Source organism: Lygodium microphyllum, chromosome 17 (assembly GCF_053477565.2).
Source record: "Lygodium microphyllum isolate KBCC chromosome 17, Lygodium_microphyllum_v1.1.10, whole genome shotgun sequence".
NCBI lineage: Eukaryota > Viridiplantae > Streptophyta > Polypodiopsida > Schizaeales > Lygodiaceae > Lygodium > Lygodium microphyllum.
In genome coordinates, this window is record NC_141151.1 from 28211291 (window position 1) to 28234470 (window position 23180).

Here is a 23180-nt window from a genome sequence, read left to right on the forward strand (position 1 = left end):
ACAGCAAATACTTCACTTTTCTTTTTCAACAGGTATACCCAAATCTTTTTGAAACAATCATCAATAAAGGAGATAAAATATGCAACACCACCCAACAATTTCACGGGAATACTACACACATCAAAATGCACCAAGTCCAAGACATTGGACTTACAAGAGACACCAGAGTAAAATGAATTTTTTATTTGCTTTCCAAACTGACACTCATTACAAAAGTCAAGTTTAGAGCCTTTTCCATCAACCCTCTTCAGAGAGATAAGGACATCAAGTCCTTTCTAGCTCGTATGGCCTAATCTCTTATGCTATAACTCCAAATGACATCCAATTTCAGCAACTGCAAGAAACTTGCCATTCAAGGCTTTACAGTGCAAACAATACAAAGTGCCCTTCTTGGTTCCTTTTGCAATCAACATGGAACCCTTTTTCACTTTCCACAAACCACCACTAAACAGTGCAGTGTAGTGTAACCATGCAAGTCAAGCTAACCAACAGATAGTAAACTTTATTTAATGCCAAGTACATATCTGACATCTTTCAACACAAGCTCTTGCCCATTGTCTAAAGACAAGTGTACAGTGCCAATCCCATCAATGTTGTAAGCATGGTTATTTTCCAAGATACACCTTTCCATAACTGCCTGCATTGAACATAGCAAAACACTCCAAGCAAGGAATTACATGGAAAGAGGCACCAGAGTCTACAATCCTAGTCTGAGTGACACCATCATCAACTGACAAAAGTGCATCAATCACATCAGCCTTGGTAATCTGCATATCCTGCATGTGACATACAAGGGCATCATAATACATCATCCTCTGTATTCGAAAGCTCCTCTATGACCACACTGGAGGCCACATTGGCCTTTTCCTTGTTGCCTTTGGCTGCCTCAAATGCATCTGTCTTATCCTCCTTTTCGTCTCCTGCATTCTTCTCTCTCTTGTTCCTTCTTGTAATACCTGCAATCAGGTTTCTTGTGGCCTTTCCAACCACAATGATAGCAAGTAATGTCACTCTTTTCCTTTCCTTTGCTCTTGCTCCTATTTCTCTGTCCTGCATTTGCATTTTTCTTTTCAGCCCTACCTCTTACATTATCAGCTAAGTTGTTGCCTTCTCCACTAGACACGTCTAATTTCTTCATTCAAGATTGAATCCCTCACCCCATCATATGAGAGATTGGGGTTATTGCTGAGAGAAACCACCAAGGTCTCCCAAGAATCGGGTAGCATCATGATTAAAAAGATCACCAATCCAAATTTGCATCCTTGAGCTGATTTAAAATGCCTGTAAATGCACTCAAGTGCTCAGCCTCAGGCTTTGACTCATCAGTCGCATATTCACCAACTTGCACATTAAATGCACCTGATTAACAAGTGTGGTGATCTCATAGGTAGTTTTTAGCTTCTCCCATATTGCATAAAATGTATCTAGACCCTTAATGTCTATCACGATATCATCAATGACACCCATTTTAATGTAAGCCGCAACTTTATTGTTTACTCTGGCCCAATCTGCATCACACATTTGTGCGGGTTTATCTTCTTGTAAAGCATCCTCACAATCCTTTAGGAACAATAAGCCCTGCATACGGTCTTTCCAAAGGTCAAAGCCATCAAACCGTTTGATTTCCATCAAACTCTTGATGTCTGAACTAAAAGAAGTTGCAGCCATTTTATCACAAACATGAGAGTAAATACCCTAAACTGTACAAGCACAAGTTGAACTAGCAAACACATTGTTCTTCTTCCTCAAACAGTAATAAATCTCTGTTGTTTGTACCTGAACCAGCCACCACATGGGCAAAAATGTAAAAATTTACCAAATTCTCCACAAAGCCCCAAAATTTCAGATCCAAAAGTGCATAAATGTCAAGCAATCTGACCCAGCTGAACAAAATTTTACCAATACATAAAAAGCCTCAATTTACCAGGATCCAATGTCAAGAAATTTTACTCAAAAGAGCAAAATTCCAACAATTTGGCAAAATCCCCAATTTAATTGAGGTCACCACGCACAATGTCTGTAATTTCTGACCTAAATGTCACTGCTAGGCATAGACGGGATTAAATCTCATAAAAGCCCCAAATTTTCGGGCTCAATTTTGCACAAGTCTGAGATCTGTGTCTCAAGTGCAAGAATCCCCATTAAAGGAAAAGAATTCAAAAGAGATTTGAGAGAAAAATAAAGTTTCTGATTTAAAAAAATGGCGGAATGACAGGGGGGTTTGTTGACCTATTAAGCGGGTCGCATGACGCCCACCTGCCTGTTGCGTGGCGCCCGGCTGCGAGTGTGTCTGACCTACCGTGTAATGTGCAGCCCGCTCTATCCGCTGGTCTACTACCCTATTGCCTAGTCACACTCCAACTGCAGCTCGCCTATCGCCTGTTGCCCGACACACTCATCGCCAGGAACTCCAATCGTCTGCTGGTCAGCAGCTAGTCATAGCTTCCGCCTGGGCCTGCCCGCTGGACGTCAGCCCTATCACGTATTAGTCGGCTGCACCTTGATCTCGGAAAGTGAACAGAACCTTAGGCTCTGATACCAGTTGTTGGAGCTCAGCTAGGGATGTGCAACAATTCGAGGAGAGAGAGAGTAACAACAAGAGTCAGAGAGGGAGAGTAAAGTACCATTAGATTTGAGTGTGCCAACAATGTGTTGGTACACAAAGAATAAAATGTATTCATACTTAGGGCATATTAAGGGTGCATTCACATGTACAACTAAATAGTGTGTGTGTGCTATACACGGAGGTCAAACGGGCCTTTATCCCAACATTCTTGTTGGGATATAAGCAATGATTAACTTGAGATCTATGAAATCCCTGAGATTGCATAAATGTATCAAATTTATGATACCATTCTCGTAGTGTCTGTTTCAGCCCACACAAACTCTTGTTGAGTTTACATATCATGTGCTCTTTTCCCTTTGCAACAAAACCCTCACGTTGCTGCATATAGATCTCCTAATGCATATCACCATGTAAGAAAGCTATTTTCCCATATCTTCAAATATAACCAAGTCCAAAATGGTTCGCAAAGTAGTCATTTTCACTACTAGAGAAAAAAATTTATCAAAATCAATTCCATGTTCTTGCTTATATCCTTTAGCAACCAGTCATGTTTTGTACCTTGGTAAAGAACCAGAAGCGATTTTTATTTTGTAAAACCATTTGCATGGTAGCACTTTCTGCCCTTTCGGCAAATGCATCAAATCCCCAATGCCATTTTTCATGAGAGATTCCATCTCTGACAACATAGCCTTACGTCATTTCTCGATATCTTTTTTATCCATTGCTTCCTTGAAGGATGACGGCTCACAACAATCTGTCAATATGACATAATCAGCCACATAATTGACACCAGGAACAAACCTATTTGGCTATCTTTGCATTTTGGTCAACCTATGAGCCCAGTGATCAAGTTTTGTTGATTGTTCAGCCTATAAATCTGCATTAACAGCTTGCGGTTCTGCAATTTCAACATGCTGTACAGCCGGTTGTGGTTGCTCCAAAGGCATCTGTTCTTTCTGAAATTGTGGTACATCATGGGCAATATCTTACTGATCATTTTCAGCATCATTCCCTGCATTTTCAAGGCCATCTACAGCAAGTGTTTGCTGCTGTCTAGCGGGCATTCTTTGATGTGCTATCGGTACATCTTCCCAAAATACAACCCTTCTAACTTCCTTAGTCTTTTTAGTTTGTTTGTGCATGCAATCTTCCTAGAAGATAACATCATTGCTGCGTACAATTTTCCTTTTTCCAGGATCCCATAACCTATACCCCATTTCACCCTCATCACCATATCCTAGGAAAATACATTTACAAGACGTTGGCTCAAGTTTGCTGCGTTCTTCCTTGTGAATGTGCACAAATGCCTCGCAGTCAAACACTCTCGAGTGAGCATACGAAGGAGGCTTGCCCGACCATGCTTCTTAAGGGACTCCCCTCCCCCCCAACAACCTATTTAGTGACCGATTAATCAAGTGTACGGCTACCATAGCAACCTCTGCCCAAAATCCATGAGGTAAAGCAACATGTGATTGCATTGTACAGACCCTATCTTAAATGGTCATGTTCATACGCTCTACAACACCATTTTGGGGTGGATTGTGAGGGGCGGTGCGATCCCTTTGAATCCCTTTGCTGACACAAAAGTCCTGAAAGGCTTTGGACACATATTCCCCACCATTGTCAAAGTGAAGACACTTTAATATTTTGTTGGTCTGATTTTCAACAAGTGCCATATATTTTTTTAATTTATCCAAGGCCTCGTCTTTACGACGGATTGGATAATCCCATACTTTGTGTATGGCATTATCAACAAAAGTAATGAAATACTTCTTCCCCCTAGAGATAACCGTAGCATCTGACATAAATCTGAATGTACCAACTCTAAGGGTGAAAACTTTAGAGAAATAGATTTTTTATGTGAGGCTTGAGCATGCTTACTGTAAATACAACAATCACATTGTTCAAAATCAGCATACCTCAAATACGGCAAATAACTCAAACAAGAAAGCACTTTCATTCTAGTTTGGCTCATGTGTCCCAACCGGCTATGCCACAAAGAAAGACTTGGCTGCTCGATTATGGCAACTACATGGTCACACACTAGATATATGCAAAGGATACAAAGTATCACTTTTGGAGGCCTTGGCAACAATGCGAGAGCCCTTACAAATTTTGCATTTGCTATCCCCAAAGGTGGTGTAATAGCCTTCATCATCTAGTTGCCCTATGCTTATCAAGCTCTTCTTGAGCTCAGGTACATGCCTCACATTATGCAAAACAAACACGGACCCATGCTAAAATTCCAATTTTACATTGCCAATCCTACAATTTTACATGCATAGTTATCTCCCAAGTGGACAACACCACGTGCACCCCCATTGTAGTCAAAAAACCACTCATGATGTGGTGTAACATGAAAAGACGCACCTGAATCAAGCATCCAAGTGTGTATGTCATCATCAAATTCTGCAATCAATGCATGTGCACTCACTATCATCTTCATGAGTAAGTACATTTACCTCCTCTATCTTCACATTGCTTTTCTTTGCAAGTTAGCTATCCTTTTTCTCAGTCTTGTTGTCTTCAGTGTTTTTGCTTTTGCCTCTCTTTTTCTTCAATTGAAAACAATCCTGTTTGAAATGCTCTTTCCTACCACAATGATGACACTCCATATTTTTGCCATGAGACTTGTTGCATGCTCTATTTTCAGAACTGCCCTTCTATTGAGATCTGCCCCTAGTGTGCAATGCATTAGAAGACTTGTTTGCTGAATTATTTTGCCTATTGAGTTCTTTCATTAGCAAAGAACTCTCCATATCAGAATATAACAGCTGAGCATTTAAGTTACTCAAAGTTGTCCTGAAAGTATCCCAACTTTCAAGTAAAGTGCATAGCAAGAAAGCAGCCCTGAAATCATCATCAATGTGAAAATCCAAAGTAATCAAAAAAAAAAAAATTTGAATTCATTCAAATGTACAGACATGGTTGTACCTTCCTTCATGTGAAGGTCCATCGATTTTTTCAGCCAATAGACCTTACTAACTGCACTTTTCCGAGCATACAATTCCTGAATCTTTGCCACATTTCATATGCAAAATTCAACTTCTCAATGTTAAAGAGCAAGTTGTTTAACACTAAGAGCTCTATGGTAGAGCATGCAAGCTCATCCAAATCGTCCCACTCTTCTTGTTCCATACCTACTGGTCTTATTCCCTTCACTTTGAAGGGGGCTTCACCTGTTTCTTCTCCACCGAGACATTGTGGCACTGTTTTTGCCATATTGTGAAATTGTGTGCACCCTCAAGCTTCTTGATGTCCAAAAGGTTGCTATTGTCACTGTTTCCAGCCATAATTTGCAGCACTGAATTGACCCAAATGTCAGCAAATGCAAGCCCCAAATGTCACACAAATGACCACGGTACGCTAAAGTAGCAACCAGCAGTGAAAATCAAGAAATTGCAGAAATTTCAGATCTGCAAATTGATTTCCGGAATTAAAGAATGTCAGCAACTGCGCTCCACAATCAATTACAGCCAAATTTATGGGCCAATGCACCAATTGCATGTGAAATCCCCAAAATTCTGCTGCAATTTCTGCTCCAAATGCATTCTCAAGCACAAATTTGATGATTGCGGTCAAAAGCCCAAAATTTTCAATGGCAAATCCGCCCAAATTGCCTCAATGCATGTACCCAAGTGCATATACCAAGCAATTCTTGCACAATTTGATGAAATTCTGCAAAAGCCCCAACTTTCTTGGGTCCGGTGTGCACAAATTTCAATGAAATTGAAATTTCACTAAAATGTGAAAAGCCCCAAATTTCCCAGAGGCAAATGTGCACCAAATTTGCAACTTTTGAGTCAAATTGTCCTGCTCTGCATCAAAATCCCAAAATCCGGGAAAAGCCCCAATTTTTCAGTTCAAAATTTCTCATTGTGCTTACACATCCAAACGCTTGGTAGTGGGAAGGGGAGCACATTGCAAAAAATTAATTTAAAAATGACAAAATTTGGCTAACAAATCGTGACGGCATGACTATGTTGAGCTGGCTCCTATCACGTGCTGCCCACTTGGTGACATCTGACTTGTCTAGCCCGTTGCCTGCTCACCAAGCCATCGCCTACTCGACTAGCTTGTCGCCTACTCATCAAGCAGTTGCCTGCTTGCCCAGCCCGTCAACTACTCGCCCTGCCCATCGACTACTGACGTTGACCTATAGTCGAAGCAGATCCTATCGTCTAACTATCTGGTCAAGGCCAACCTTTCGACTATTGCTTGCCTCGAGAAGCGTGCACTCTTTTTCCTACTTTGATGTCAGTTTGTTACAAAGTGCACGAGGATTGAAACTAGCAATGCTTTTTGTCAAGAAAGAGAGAGTGTGTGTGTGAGTGCAAAGTAGAGACTGAGGAAGAGAGAGTAGAAGACTCGATGTGGGCACAATCTCAAAGTGTATCACTTTAGGTTTTTGATAATATATATATGGTACATGTGTAAGGGTGCATGCACACCTAAACACCGTAAGAGGCGTTGTGACCCTTTATTTCAAACAAATTGTTGCCACATCATCAACATTTGCTATCCAGCCATCACCAACTGCAACATGTCTGCTCCAGCACCTGGCGCCCATTTCCCTGCTGCCAGGAGATGCCAAACAACTGTGTTTTGTACTAGGTCTGCACAGATTGCCACATCAGCATTCAGGCTACAGTTCTCAGCCTGTGTTTTGCTGTCTTCAAGCTGCCCTGCATCAGCACACATCCCTACAGGCTACAGCTGTAGCCCTGCTATTATCAACAGTGGAGATCAGTTTCCAGCCTTTGACGAGAGGTAAACTGTTGTGTTTACCGGATTTCAGTCTCCAAATTGCTGAGTTTTGGTTCCTAGCCTGCTATTTTTCCACATTCAAAACTCTTTCAGCTCCAACTAGTGGTTTACAGCACTCACGATCCGTCTCCGGTGGACTTCAAACTCCAACTCCTCTCTCAGCTTGTTCCCAAGAGAGCCACCAACCATTGGGCAGAGCTTGACCATCTTGTACATTCTTTCCTTCATTTACAGCATTCATTCATTCATTTCAGGGTTCTCTTTCTTATTTGTAAGTGTTTGAATTTTTTCGTGTTGCATTTTCATGTCACTGTCTGAGTTATTGTGTTTTAGTCATGTTTATACATTCTATGTTTTCTTAGTGCAAACACTAGCATATCTTCGCACGCACACGCATGAGAGAGAGAGAGCTAGCAAGCATTTCCCCTCCTCGTGTGTCATTGGCGAAACATTTCCCCCAACCATTTTCCCAAGCCCTAGAAACATTTCCCTGACCATTTCCCCCAACTCGAAAACATTTTCCCCTCCAAAACACATTTCAAGTTTTTCCAAACTTTATTTCCCACCTATTTAGGGGTTGTTTCTCATAACCAAGGTTTTTATCTTTTCTCATACTCTCTTCTATTCTCTTTATGCTCCTTTGTGTTCCATTGCTCACCATCACATGGTATCAAAGCCAAGTGATATGCATGGTGCTCCCTAACAGCTTGCTACATTCTCTCTCTCCTGCGTCTCCTTAGTCTTATCCTCATGTTGTGTGAGTCGAGTTGTGTGGGAAATCACATTTATGGTTGAGGCTATAGACAAGATCAATAAGCAGTCCTCCTTGTTGCTTTTGAAGGATACACATGATAGAACTAGTATAAGCGGCAAGATTGGGTGGAGCATAAAGAGACCATTAGGATGGCCAAAGGGATTGATCAAGACCATGAAGACTGATCTGCTGACCAATGTTCATTATGATTGTTAGGAAGACTGTCAATTGCGATGCAAATCAAGATGCAAGCTGTCACGAGGACATGAAAATTTGATGCTTTACTTATGTTTAATGGACATTTGATTCAAGGATTAATCAAATGTGCAATTAAAATATGCACATGTGAGGTGCAAGCTACTTTTTCACAGTTGAAGGCCGAAGGACCCTATGAAAAAGATGGGTGTCAAAGGCAAAAGTTGTAACAAGTTACACTTGTTAGATTCGAGGTGAATTTTGGTGTCAGTTTGCCCCTAGGACCATTAATTGGCCATTAAGTGTCAGTGGTGGTGACACTAGGGACTAGGCATTAATTAATGGATTAATGCTTGTCCAAAGGGTCAATTAATGCATGGGACCACTTTGGGTTGCAAATGGCCTAGCCAATTAATTTTTGGATGGGCAAGGTCGATTTTCTGGGCATGGATTAAGGGTTGAATTAATTTAATTAATTAAATGGCTGAAAATTGCTGAAAAATGGATTAAGAAAGCTGCCACTTGGCAAAACTTTCCCATGCAAGTGGGGGAAAGGCTAAATAGAGCTAAAGGGAGAGAGAAATCTCGTTTTTTCATTTTGGAGCTATTGAAAAGAGGTGTTGGATTGTTGCTGCTAGCTTTCATGGCCATTTCCCAACCATTGGAGACCATTTTGGTGATGGAGATTGCATATTCTTGACCTTGGGAAGCTGGTAATTGCTTCTGATGCACTTTCTCTTGCAGATCACAATCTCTGATGCTCCTATTGTTGTTGGTGCATCTGTTTGGGGCTGGTACAGCAGGGCAACAGCTGACTTTGATCAATTGTTCGCGACAAATCTCAGAATGTTCTCTCTCTACAGCATTCTCTCATCTCCTTCAGCCTATGCTCAGCCATTCTCAGCAATTCTTAGCCATTCGAAGGAGATCTCAGCCATTTTTGGTGGGCTCATCTGTAATTTCTACAATAAACCCTAGTTTACAGCAGAAATTAGGGTTAAGCAGCCACCTTGGGATCCGTGCTAGAGATTGAAGGCTCAAGGGACTGAAATCAGCGAACTGATAATTGAAGATTATCAAGGGATTTCAAGAGCCAGCCCATCCTGAATTGATTTGGGGCAACATCTGGCCAGCCAAGGATCAAATTGGACGAGAAGTCCTGGGTGAATCAAGGGGCAAATGACCCAAAAGGCTTGCTGGTCATGCATGACAGCAAGAGCAATTGGTTAGCAGGAGGAGATTGAAGAATCTCGAGTTGTACTCCTTCCAATTGGATGAAAGCTAAAGAAATACCGCAAGGGGCGCCAATTTTGGGGCCAACAGGGTGTCTACTATCCAAGAATGTTATGGTAAAGTGTGTATTTCATTTTATGTGCATTTATTTATTGCTGTAATTAAGTGCTTAATCAGGTTAAACCACCCTATCCGAGAAGGAAGGCTGGTTTCACAAGCCTTCATCGGCCTCTCTCCCACATCCCCCAACACTTTATCTTTCCTTCCCACCCTCCCCTTCTACTGCCTCTATTCTGTAGATGTACATTATGGCACCCCCGATGCAGGTGCTCATACTCCCCAACCTCCCTGAGAAAGACAAGCTTGATAGCTCCAACTAGGCCATTTGGTTCTACAAGATCAAGTGCATCCTCCAAGCTATGAACACGTGAGGACACTATACTGATGGTAGCAAAAGATGAAAAAAATGCAAACAATCATGATGTGACGAGGTGTAAGATTGCCGATTATCTTGGAGGCACATGCATGGCAGTCTAACATAGGTGAAGGGCAGAAAACATGGCAATCTGCTGCATATGGAATGAGCCAACCTACTGTCCATCAGAATCGTGATCAAGCTGATGAACACCACTCATCTCGAAATAATGCTGCCCAATTGCCACATGGCCAAAACATGAAGTGTACCCCTAAAAACAGGTTGTGACCTGTCACTAGCGTGGCATTCACACATGCAAGGGCTGATTGTTCATAGCTTGTATTGTGTTCGAATATCCCCATATTCCTTAGCTTCCATCACTCACTCTCACATTATGCAAGCATGGAGAAGAAGATGAGAATGACAATACTTTGAACTTTACCAACTTGATCAATTATCACCACAAACATTATAAGAGAGAAAGAGAACGAAAGAGAGTTGGCACCATGTGGAGAGGGAACCAGGCCTCTCCCTCTATATAGGATTTTATTGAAACAAACCATAGGCACCAAATGCCTAAACCATATACAATGGGCTAATTGCTGCAATTTTGAAAATTAGGGTTTTGAAACCCAAATTTTTGTATACTCCAAGTAACAAGCTGATTTTTTTTCTTTAGTACTTACTTTATCAAGCTAAATAGAAAGTGCTTCTTGGATGAGTGCTAGATAAGCATGTACAAAGCATGTAGCTGAAAATTGAGCATTAGAGCTTGTTAGAAATGAAGAGAGACCATCAATATATAGTTGTGGGACTTAGGTGCTCAAAAGTGGAAAGTATAGTTGTGGGGCTTGGGTGCTCAAAGGCAGAAAGTTGAGGCTACTAACAACAAGCGTTTGCTGAAAATGACAACTGTTGAGCGAAATGACGAGTGTAGGGATACTTGTCTCTTCAAAATTATATGTGTCCTGCAAAATTCTAAAGCCTTTGACACGAACAGAATTTCCATTTGAGCAACTTCTAAAAGCAGTAACCTCCTAAATTATAGGGGTCCCTAAATTTAGATTTTAGAGAGCTCAATTATGTAGGTTCACCAATTCATGGTTTGTTTCTTTGAACATGAGCATCTGGTTTTGACTTTTGAAACTGCTCATTATATGGGCTTCTAGCCAATGTGACTCCCACATTTGGGCTTTCTGGTCAATTTGACCACCAACTAAACTTTTAATTTCTCTTGATATGTCATCAATGACGACTCAAGTATAATTATAGGGCGTTCTTGCCATTGGCCACCCTTGAATAGAAAGATGAACATTTACCCATATTTTAAAACACCCAAATATACAAATCGCCTTTCAAAGCATATGAGCATCAAATTAATTTGAAACATTGAACCAATATGTCTTGATAATAGTTTATATACAAAAGGTTGATTACACATTAAAAGGCCATAATGCTTGCAAAGAATGAGACTCGTTACTCTCTTTTGAATTGCATCTTGATGCTCCAATGAATCACCCCAAAGGTCTAAAAACACATAGATCAAGAAAACTAACGATAGGAGAGCTCCGTGAGAGCTATGCACCTCCAAAGCAAGATGCCTTTTAAGCTACTCAAACACCATTGGGGTTAACTTGGTTTCACGAAGAAAGTAGCAAGGGGCAAGCCACTATTTGGCAAGAGGAGAAAATCAAGAAAGAATCCGGCTTGTGTACGAAAAGACCTCATCTAAGAACAAGGAGTTTCTTCCAAACCAAGCCACACTCATATTCATGACATTGCACTTAATTATATTTCAACACCACAAGTAGCTACATTCAAACTATGGGAATGTTGCATTACATTAAGGACTGCTAGTGCAAGGAGGGACCTAAGAAAAACATACTCCAACGGAAGAAATTTGGGTACCTAGAAATTACATCGCAAACATTGGGGTAGGGTAGCAAATTTCTCAAGACAAGTCTCAACTTAGGGAGACACAAACCCTTTCTGTTAGAGGAAAGAAGAAGAACCATCTTTACACCATGAAGGGTACTTAATGCAATATCATCGCATCAACAGTCTACACCTTGGAGTGGCAATTCCTTTGGGTCCCATGCACCAATGGAACATCTTGTTGAATAATCTATATAGAGCCCAGTACATCAACTTTGAGTCTCATTAAGATAAGAGCTACCATCACTTCAGATAAAATCACTCAAAACTTTGTTGAGGAATACTCAGAGACTCGTTACACTTTGTACTATTGTCACGACTTGAGCCCCAAGTTTTGCAATTGAAGCTTGCATGGTGTATCATTTTTTATCGCACACCTTCTATCCTTTTTCTTTTAGTTCTAGTTCTTGGACTTCCTTCAAGCTTTCTTTATAATTCTTAGAATGGAAAGAGGGAATCAAGTGAACCTCCTCAGCATCAGCTTTTGGCATATGATGCATGAGTAAAACAACCATTTTTGGGTATCATGCACAAACATATTCTTGTCCTTCCTATGTCAATGGAAGATTGAGAAACTCATCATATGCAATAGTAGCCAAACTTCTTAGATTGGCTGCCCTTGAGTCCATATGCTCAAGACATTGTAAGCCAAGGCCCTGAACTATAGAAAAGGGCTGTGCTCAACTTCTCCAGGGTTCTAGCGATTGCTTGAGTTAAAGACACTCGCATCAGCTTGGGCTGCCTTCACCATTGATCAGCCTACAAACAAAGCTCTAGAGATGCCTACCTAATTGAGTCCTTGGTGCACTATCTTGGTCCTAAGAAGCCATACCTATCTAACATCTAGTGAGAATTCTTGGGGCCAAGACTGTGGTGGCAGCAACATAGCATTTCCTTCTAAATACCTTATTATTAACGTGACAATGAAAATACATGAAGTATCTAGTACTTCATTATGATTTACAAAAGGCTTGGAATTCAATGTCTTCAAATTTGCCTTCCACTGAATCTTGCACCAAAAGTACAAGATTGACAAGGTAATGGTATGGTTGCCATCCAGCTTTTGGATTGCATGGTCAAGACACACTCAAAATTATTTACAAGGTATCAGCCAACTTTTGCTTTACCCTTCCCATTTTGCTCGAAACAAGGAGACTAAGCCTAAGTAGCCACCACATAGTTGACCCTCCCCATACTTGTATCTTGTTGGGGAGAAAGGGGAACTGTTGGAGAAACAAAAGTGGCTGGGGATTGATGCCACAGAGTTGGGCATGCATAATACCTCCATCAAAACTAATGGCTATCACAAAATTAATTGTATTTCCTGTTGAGGAACAACCCTATGGAATCTGCTTTCTACAAAACACACACCTTCCATGCACCTAGCAAGTTGAGTTGCAGTATTAACCTACATAATCAGCGATGGCCTCTTGCCAGGAAAGAAGATTATCACTGATTCCTCTTCTTAAGAGATGGAGAGCTTTTCTTTCAACTCTGCATCAGACATGGGCCAGAAGCATGTTGCATCGCAAAAGAATATTTTTATATTTGCTCAATATTTCAGGATATGCACAGTAGCTTTGGCTGACCTACATGATAAGTGATGACCTCTTACCAAGAAAGAAGATTATCACTGCTTCATCTTTTAAGTTTATGATAGGGAAAGTTGTTCTTTGCTTTCAGCTTTACATTCAGACATGGCGTAGACTATCCACAAATCACTAGACAGACTGAAACCCACAGTCAGCCAGCATTTGGCCTCTCTCTTCTAGAAACTAAATCTGCTTATTGCACCTTCTCAAAATGATAGATTAAGCACTAGTTACTAGCTAAAAAGTCTCCATTGTTTGGTTCAATTTCAACTTTCCAGAAGTCCAAAAGATGAAGGTTTTTTAACCTTCAAATGAAGCTTGAAACATTGCTGGCTGACAGCTAATACTCTGACACATAGAAGGTAATAGAGTGGTATTCAGTTTCAAGAGAACCATGTGGAAGGCTCAGACTAAAAAGATTCTAAAAGGTCCCAAACATGACTGCTAGCCTAACAAACCATCTAAAGTTCTCTCTCAAACAAGATAATCCATTTTTACTAATGCATTCAGAGGTATAAAACAGGGAGCAACAATACCACTATCCTGCAAAAATAATGAACAAAAAGAGTCTTGAAGTGGACTAACCATGAGCCACAAAGATAAGGAACAGAACGTATCTTGAAGCAAATTAAACAAGAGCTTCAACTTAAAATACAATGTCAGGTATGGTGACTGGAAATATCAAAAGCTCTCCTTTATACTTCCATGCACTCATCATACATAAAGTGACTCGCACATAAATCAATGTATGTCCAAAAGATTATGCTAACCTGAGTTGCTAATCAAAGGCCACTTGAAAAGAAGTGGCCCTAAAAGTGCAACAGAAACAGACACAGCAACAACAGCCTGGCTGTACCGCTCTCCAAATTCATCTAGCCATCTCTGAAGTTTAGGCCTGTTCTGCTGTGCCTCTTCTGTGAGTTTCATTATTCTTGCCAGTGTTGAGTCCTCCCAAGACTTGGTTGCCTGATAAAATTGACAGTATGCGGAGCTCATACTCAGCATTAAAAAAGGTTGAAGCAAAAGTCCTCTAGTTGCACAGATAAAATGAACAATCATCTTAAGCTTAAATTACACAAATGTTGTGCAGAATGATGCAACATGGTGAGAGAACAAAACAAATAAACACAAATACCCTAGTATACTTCCCTAAAATTGCAAAAGCTATAGGTGCAGCTTTGACCAGGTTAGACTGGTTCCAACTAAAAAGAGTTCAGCCACAATAATTGGTTCATAAAAAAGGTAACTAAAGATGAAGTTCCACTCTGAAAACAAGGTGACTAAAACTGGGGTTCCAATCTGAAAGAGCTCGAAGATTATGATTAATATGCACCTTTATTATAAGCATTCCATCTAAATTTCTTGCACCTCCAGGAACAGTGTCACCTGTCCTTTTCTCGAAAGGTTCGACTTCTCCTGTCAGGTGTTCAACTGTAACCATCGATCGCCCTTGTAGGACTTCCCCATCCACTGGGACTGCCTGAACTGCCCATAAAAGAACTTTAACAAGCTTGGCAAATCACATATAGGCAACAATCATTAGATTGATTATGCAAGACAAACAAGTTACTACACTTCACATAGCTTTAGGGCAGAACTCATGCTCTGCTTCAGATTCTGGGGAATTAAGTGATTAAGAGACTAACAAACTTTACTCAGAAGGTCAGTTACGGTCGCAAACTATTGAAAGAGTCAGGATGTTGCCTAAGCAAAAGTTCTGTTTCTCTGTAGCCTCTTTTGCACACAAATCCACATTATCTAGAGCTGTTATTTACATATGCTAACATGAGTTACATTCAAACAAAGTTGACTGGCAAATATTGTAGCATTCTGTGAGACCAATCTGCAGCTGCAGAGATATTTATAGTGTATTCATGCAAAACTAACAGTGATTAGTGAACAGAATGGAAAGGCTGTGCAGTGTACAGATATTTGTCTTACCTCACCAGCTCTAACAAGTAAGAAGGAGCCTATCTTTACTTCTTTTAGCGGAACTTCAGTGTAAGCCATGGTTGATATTGAAGGAGATGTGGATTCACACATTTGCAGCACTAGAGCAAATTCAGGATTGCTCTCTTTCAAGGCCTTTACATCTCCCAAAGCTCGTTCAGTAAAATACTCCTCAGCTGAAATAAAACGCATAGATTAAGAGTTATAAGAGAACAACTTTGATATGAACAAATACTTTGTAATACTGTTCAAGATAACACAGATTCCACTAATTCTCTGCAACCCAGATTCTGCAACACGAAAATGATCTGTCTCGGATGCAGTAGGACAGAATCTCAGCTACAGTAGAGTGACAGTGCAAGACTCAGAGTAAAAACCTGAAACTTCTTGAACTTTACAACTAGAACCACCAGTTTCAGGAGTTAAAAATGAAAGAGGCCAGGGCATTGCTGCCCTAATTATAGATTTCAATTGAAGACAAAACTGTCCACAAACTGATAATAAAAAACTGTCAAAATGTTAGAACTCGCATTGAAAGTGCTTCTAAACATCATCCATAAGGCTCGTGAGGTTTGTCAAATCTGTGTCTCCTGCACTAATATAAAAGAAGTCGAAGCCATGCCTTTGATTAAGCCTGCCCTTGACTGGTGTGGTGACCCACCCTTTACATTCCAATTGACCTCATCCCAAGAACTGCAAACTGAAACTGCAGAACTACTTCAAGAATATCATAGCTAGTGAATATGTCAAGAAAAAGCTCACCTATGTGGGACAAACTGAACATGGCCAAAAGCAGGCCACCTTCTAGGGCATTACCCATTAGCAAGGAGGCAAATGCAGCCAATGCCATTAAAACATGAATATTGACCCTTAAACCTGCAACGTCCAAAGCAGCATCAAGGATTGATGGTACCTATGGAACAAAAGAAAGAGAGCAAAGCTAGTTTGCATTAGAATATTTCCATTGACTGATAAAATATTTGTGGTAGAATGGCTTGAAGGAGAAAAACAAAAATGAGTGTGTTATCAACGTTAGTTGCATATGCTACTCATCAAAGTTGCTCCTTCAATATCAAAAATTAGAGGAGCAATAGTCAGAAAAAGATCAAATATTTAAAGATAATCTGGAGTTATGCATTCATAACTACTTGCTTCAGTTGATCAAGTAGCAAACATTATCTTCCCAAAATAAAAGTTTTGTGCATGGGTAAGAGAGAGTCACAAAGGAAATCTTCTACAAAACAATAGAGTCCACAACCAAAGCAAGGCAGTTTTATGCCAAAGAATAGCACTTAAATAAAATAAGAAAACACACTATCATCCAAAAACTTAAACTCTCTACCAAAGAGTAAGCAGCCTCAACTAAGAAGACAGTCCAATGACCATTTTAGAAAAATGGTTTGTGATGTCACATAAAGCCCTCCGATCACCTCCTTATTTTTTCCTAATGTAAGACATACGCACTTGAGCACCCACAAGGGGGGCACCTCCCCTCAAAATATTAGCCAAGAGAGTAGGCAAGACCCACACTTGCATTTTTCCTATGCACAACAGCACAGATAGGACAACTTGCAAGCCAAACAAGCAACCGAGTTTGATCACCCAAATGGTGACCCTACCAAGGAGGACCAACCAAGTGTTTAAGTGGGTAACAAGTTAACCACAAAAAACAATACTGAAGCTTCACCAAGAAGCACATGGAAACTTTACCTCTAACTCTTCATGCCCCAAAACATGCACTTGGTTCTAGGTCTTTTTCCTTTGGACCACATAGATCCTTGGAACTTTCACATTGCTGCAATTCTACCTTAACCAGTGTGAAACATCACACCCAATTGATTGGCAACTTTCTAGAGTAGTTTTTCAAAGGATTTGTGTAGGATGTTGAATTGGTCCAATAAGGAAGGAAAAGTATGGAAAGCTTGTCAATAGAACCTCATCAAAGTTACTAGAAGGGTTCCTCCTTCTAGTGATTTGTAGCCCTTAACTATATTGGACATAGATTGCAATATTCTAGCCGAAGCTCTTGCTTGGAAAATCAAATGCCTTCTTCTTGAGCTAAATCCATCCTATGCAGTGTGGCTTCACCTTTAGGAAGCAAAATTCACGATCCCAAGTTGAAATTTGCTATCTGATTGACTATGTGATGAAGCAAGCAAGTTATCCTTGTCAATATGGATTGTGATAAGTTTATAACCTATCTTGGAATTTTAATTCAAAGCCTCTTTTGAGTTATCTCAGATGTCCACCAAATGCATTACGAAACATTCCTATTTGCAATATGTATGCTTTGAAACATTACAATGTGACTATGCATGGGAATTTGCATACCACCAAGCATAACAAAATACATTGACCCATATATTTTAGGCATTACTAGTTGTATTTCCCTCATGAGCAGCGCTATATAGAGAATTTGCATGACCAACATTAATACCATGAGTCCCAAACACACCAAGGTTAGCAAAGGCATTATCAAACAAACCACTTTGTGCCCCAACATCATACAAACATTGCTATACATTGGGTTTTTCATTACAATTGCTATACCCAGATACATTGGGCCTTGCATACCATGCATAGGTGGCCACATACCAAACACATTTGGTCTTTGCATCCCCATAGCTAAAGCATTGCTAGCTATTTCTTGGAAAACCAAACTGACACCAAAGTACCCCAGGTAACCACATAAGCATTCATCCCTTGCTATCCAAAAAGCATTGGATTGGCACTACCAAGTTGGCCTTACATTTACTTCAATTGCCCCACCAGCTGTGAAGAAGAATCTAGAGGCACCGCTAGGGTTTGCACTGAGGGAAACATAGAGTGTACGACCACAACAGAGGCACAACGAGACAAACACAGACACAGAAAGTAAAACTCAAACCCTAAAGGAAAAACTCAAAACTCAAACACAAACAGAAGAAGGGACAGAAAGAACACAACTCTGAAGTGAATGAATGCTATAAATGAAAGTAGGAGTATACAGTGTGCCCAAGGGTAGAGAAGTGTGTCGGAGAGTGACATCCACCGAAAATAAATCCCAAGTCTGTGACCACCATTCGGAGTGTAGAATGAAAAGGGTGTTGTGAACGCGAGTGTCAAAAGAGCCTAGAGCACCAAATGCAAGCAAGAGAGGGTGTGGGAGAGGGTTGGCGACAATCAAAGGCTATAAATGCAGCCAATGAGGAGCCGCCTGATGGAGAGAAGTTGCTCCCTGATGAGGAGAGGCTGTCACAAGTTGTAGAGGGCTGATGCACGCAGTGTATACTATTGCCAAGATGTGGCAGCTCCAAACACAAGCAGAGGAGGGTTAGAAAACTATCACCAATGCTGATGGAGGAGCGCTAGATGCAAAGGACGGTGTGGCAGCAGTTGTTGGGGTTGGACAGCCATGTGTGTGTGGACTAATGGCTGAAATCTACACTCAAGTGAGAAACCTGCACAAAAAGGGATTAAGATTGATGGGGGCAACTTGTCTATTTATAGATGAGGATGGACCCTCCCAAATTAGGGTTTCATTGAACTCTCTCGAACCGCTTCCCCTTTTAGGATTTTCATTAAATTAAGCTTGTTTTGGGGCTGTTTAAGTGGCTAATCAGCATAGAATGCATTTCTTAGCTCAACACTAGCATCATTTGCTTATGCTCATTACCCACATTTGGAACATCATTCTGTTGCATTGGCTCTTCCTTTGGTACATCTTGTTGTCCCAAAGCTCTTGAAGACAATTTTCTCTTCTTACCTTTGTTGTCCTCCTTTGGAAAGTTCAAAAAGTGCATAAACCAAGGATCAGTTGTTGCCAATTGCACAAACATTTCAACTCCTTTCCTTAGTTGATCCTTGAATTGGTCATTGAATTCCTCCTCCCCTTGTTGGTCATCAGCTTCAAGAGGACTAGAAAGTTTTGGTCTACACCAACATTTTCAGCTGGCTGCCCATGCTGAGTGCCTTGTCTAAGATCAGCAATGCATCTTTCCCCTCCTTTTGTGAATTTTCAGACTAAGAGGCATCATCATTGCTTCATCCCATCTCGCTATATAAAGACATTCTTGCCACAATGCTCAACCGATTACAATTTCAACACTAAAGCAATGCTTCTAACTTCCAATCAAGTGCCACAGGCCCACCAATTCAAGGGAGCTAATGGTATGCCAACAATGGAACCATGAAACCAGCCTTCCTTCTCGAGTAGGGTGGCAAATAACAATTAACTTGATTAAACATTAATTACAACAAGCAAAAAATTCACATAAACTAAAACACAAATTTTACCAATCAATCTTGGACAGTAAACTCTCAATTAGCCCCAAAACTAGTGCCCCTTGCAATATCTCTTTAGCTTCTATGAAAATAGAATGAGATACATTGAGATTTGGCGTCTCTTATTTCTATTGCGAGAAAGTGTCCAAATTTGCTGCTGCTCTACTGGAAATGGCTGAAAGACTACAAGCCACCATCAACAAGAGCTCCACATGCCATCACCTACCCTTGTGGGCCCCAAAATTGTTGTCACCTACCTGTAGATAGCCTACAAGGGCCGTTACCTCCAATGGCCTCCTAATCAACTAGGAATAACTCTTTGATAGACTCCAATGGCTGGGTTGATCACCAATGGCTGGAAAATTGCAGCAACAGCTCTCTCTCCTCCTCTCCCCACCTCCATAATGCTAGAATGAGGCTCCAACAGCCTCTAATAGCCTTTCCTTCCATTGGCAACTTGTTTTGCCACTTGGCAGCCTTCTAAATGGATTTTTCAACCATTTAAATTAATTTCCAGAATTAACTATTCTGAAAATTACTTTCAGCCCTTGTCTCTACCCAAAAAATTTAATATGCCCATCCACAATTAAATTAGTCCCTAAACTAGAATTAATGCCCGTTTCTAATGTCACCATTGACATTTGATGGCTAATTAAATACCCTAGGCCCAAATTGTCACCAACTACCTAACCACTAGTATAACTTATTACAACTTTTGCCTTTGACATCCACTAACTTCTCAAGGTCATAGACCTGACATTGTGACTTAATTGACTTTTGCATCACCTGCACATTTCATTAATGTCTAAGCCAACATGGCAACAACAACATTAAAGTTTCGCATCCTTGTGACACTTCCCCCATTCTAAATGATTGTAGTCCTTAGTTATATCCTCAAGAACAAAGTGGGAAAACCCGATGGGATCGTTTAGACATATAGTCAAGAACCAATTCGGTTTCAAACCAAATATAACGAGCGGTGCCTTCAAGCCATCGAATTTCCTCAATCAAAATTATCGGTTCACCTTACCCCAACGTTCTTTCAAACGACTCACATGGAACACGAGATGAACACGGATCTCTGGAGGTAAGTCAAGCTCCTAGAACACACTACATATCTTCTTGGTAAATTGGAAAGGGCCACAATACCTCAAAGATAACTTACAACACTTACCAGTAGTTACATTACCTACTCTTATCTATACTCACAATCAAAGTGCCATGGTGGTTGCAAGGAACCTAGTGTTTCGTGCTCGCACTAATTTAAGCATATTCAAGTGCATTATTATTATGTCAAAGAAAGGCTTCATGCACAGGAAATTGGCTTGGTTTATATACATGACAATTTGGCATATGTATTTACTAAAGCTCTTTCGAACAAATAAGTTTAAGGCCTTTTGCAAGGTTTTAGGCTTACTAACATTCAAGGATTGATCTACCATTCTCTATATTTGATCTTCCATTCTCTATATACGTTCACATCATTCGCTTCAAGGGGGTATGTTACACTTATCATGTTCCTCCATTGTTTTGATGTGAACACTCTTATCCATGCACATTTTATACCTACTAGCTATAGAAGGGTTTTTTACCCATGTGAAAACCTACATTGGGTTAGATAATATAGTACCACATGGAATATACTTCATTCACTCATTCTCAAATTAGTGGATGTAACATTCTGGCACTCTCCTTTGTTGCTATTCATTGTTGTTGTTGTTGTTGTTGTTGTTGTTGTTGTGTGTGTGTGCGCGCGCGCGCGCGCATGCATGTGCACATGTGTGTTTCAACAGCTTTTTGGCCATGGCTGAAAATAATAGTGGTTGCAAGCTCATTACTCTTCATAATGATAGAGAGGGGGAATATCTTTCATAGGAGTTCAATGCTTGTAAGTTTTATGGCTAAGCATGGTATTCGTTAGGACAATGCTTAGCACAGAAGATTAACTTGGTTTATATCCCGACATGACAATTTGGCAAATATATTTACTAAAGCTCTTTTGAAAAAATAATTTTGAGGGCTTCTGCAAGGCTTTAGGCTTACTATCATTTGGGGACTGATTTGCCATTCTCAATATATGTTCACATCATTCACTTCAAGGGGGTGTTACACTTATCATGTTCCTCCATTGTTTTGATGTGAACTCTTATCCATAGGCATTTTATACCTACTAGCTATAGAAGGGTTCGTGTGAACACCCACATTGGGTTAGATATTATAGTACTATATGGAGTATATGTCATTCACTTATTCTCACATTAGTGGATGTGATATTCTAGCACTCTCCTTTGTTGCTATTCATTGCTGTGTGTGTGTGTGTGTGCGCGCGCACACACGCACATGTGTGTTTCAAAAGCTTTTTGGTTATGGCTGAAAATAATGGTGGTTGCAAGCTCATTACTCTTTGTAATGATAGAGGAGGGGAATATATTTTATGGGAGTTCAATGCTTTTAAGTCTTATGGCTAAGCATAGTATTCGTTAGGTCAATGCTTAGCTACACCCATGCATGCACACGCATATGCATGCATGCCTCAATGTTTTGTGAAGGTTGTTGCTGTAAATTCGGCTAGTGGACTGCAAATTGGGTGCGATATGGTGCTTTGGCCTATCCCACTTGCAATCAATTTTTGGCATAAATGTGAAAATAAATATTGCAAAAAGTAAGATTTTGGGGTCAATTGGTATCAGCTCGTCTCTTTTCTAAAGCACAATCTAGCCCAAAGTGGTAAATAGCTGAATTTTCAATATATCATTTACTTTATGCACTAATTGCTTGTTGTTTCAAATCAAGGTTCCACCACCCTTACAAAATTAAGGAAAGCTGGTTTCAACCAGTCTACAAGACACAAAGCCCTAAGGCTCCATGGTATCATCGATCTACATGATAAATCATTTTCATTCTTTGAGCTTCGGAGTTCCTCGTCTATGTCCTTGTCGTACACACTCCGTGTTCCTTGCAGCAAACCCTACCATTTCTCCACAATCTACTTCGCTATTGTTTGTTAAACAATGCAGATCTAGAGCATGACACAAGCTATGGTGGATGAAAGATGAAGACCAAATTCATAATGACATGGACAAGTAAAGACAAACTGTTACACAAGTGAATTAGGTTCCAAGATAGATTAGCTTGGACTCATAAACACAATCTTGTGTAAGATCGACAATGACAAGACACTTAACTGAAAGTACATAGCATCATGACATTGTATTCATTTCATAGTCAAGTACAATGCTCTATAGAGTTTGGATTGTTCCACTTTCCTCACTGTGCATATGGGATTCAGGACAGCTCTTCCTAGAGCATACATCATTTGTCTATTTTTTAACACCCCCCCTCAAATGATGAGTCTCTACCCTTGCTGGCTTTTGCCCCCCCTACATGTGTACATGGACCAGGAGACCAGCTCTTGGGCAGCCTAATCAAGTTAAGACTTGAAACTTTACATCTTGGTAGGATTGTTTTACATCCATTATGGGAACCAAATTCCTTAGAACAATCTGTCAG

At 40.4% G+C, this 23180-nt stretch overlaps 1 protein-coding gene across 2 annotated transcripts in view; it reads right to left on the reverse strand.

The window, feature by feature from the left end:
- HMA1 (heavy metal atpase 1) overlaps window positions 1-23180 on the reverse strand; it is an 86435-nt gene that overhangs the window by 53264 nt on the left and 9991 nt on the right. For both annotated transcript variants that reach the window (XM_087697245.1, XM_087697246.1), the window contains exons 2-5: window positions 16170-16320; window positions 15399-15583; window positions 14791-14937; window positions 14228-14423 (exon numbers count right to left, since the gene is read on the reverse strand). In XM_087697245.1, the coding sequence (XP_087553371.1) occupies window positions 14228-14423; window positions 14791-14937; window positions 15399-15583; window positions 16170-16320 (679 nt within the window). The remainder of the gene's footprint in view (window positions 1-14227; window positions 14424-14790; window positions 14938-15398; window positions 15584-16169; window positions 16321-23180) is intronic.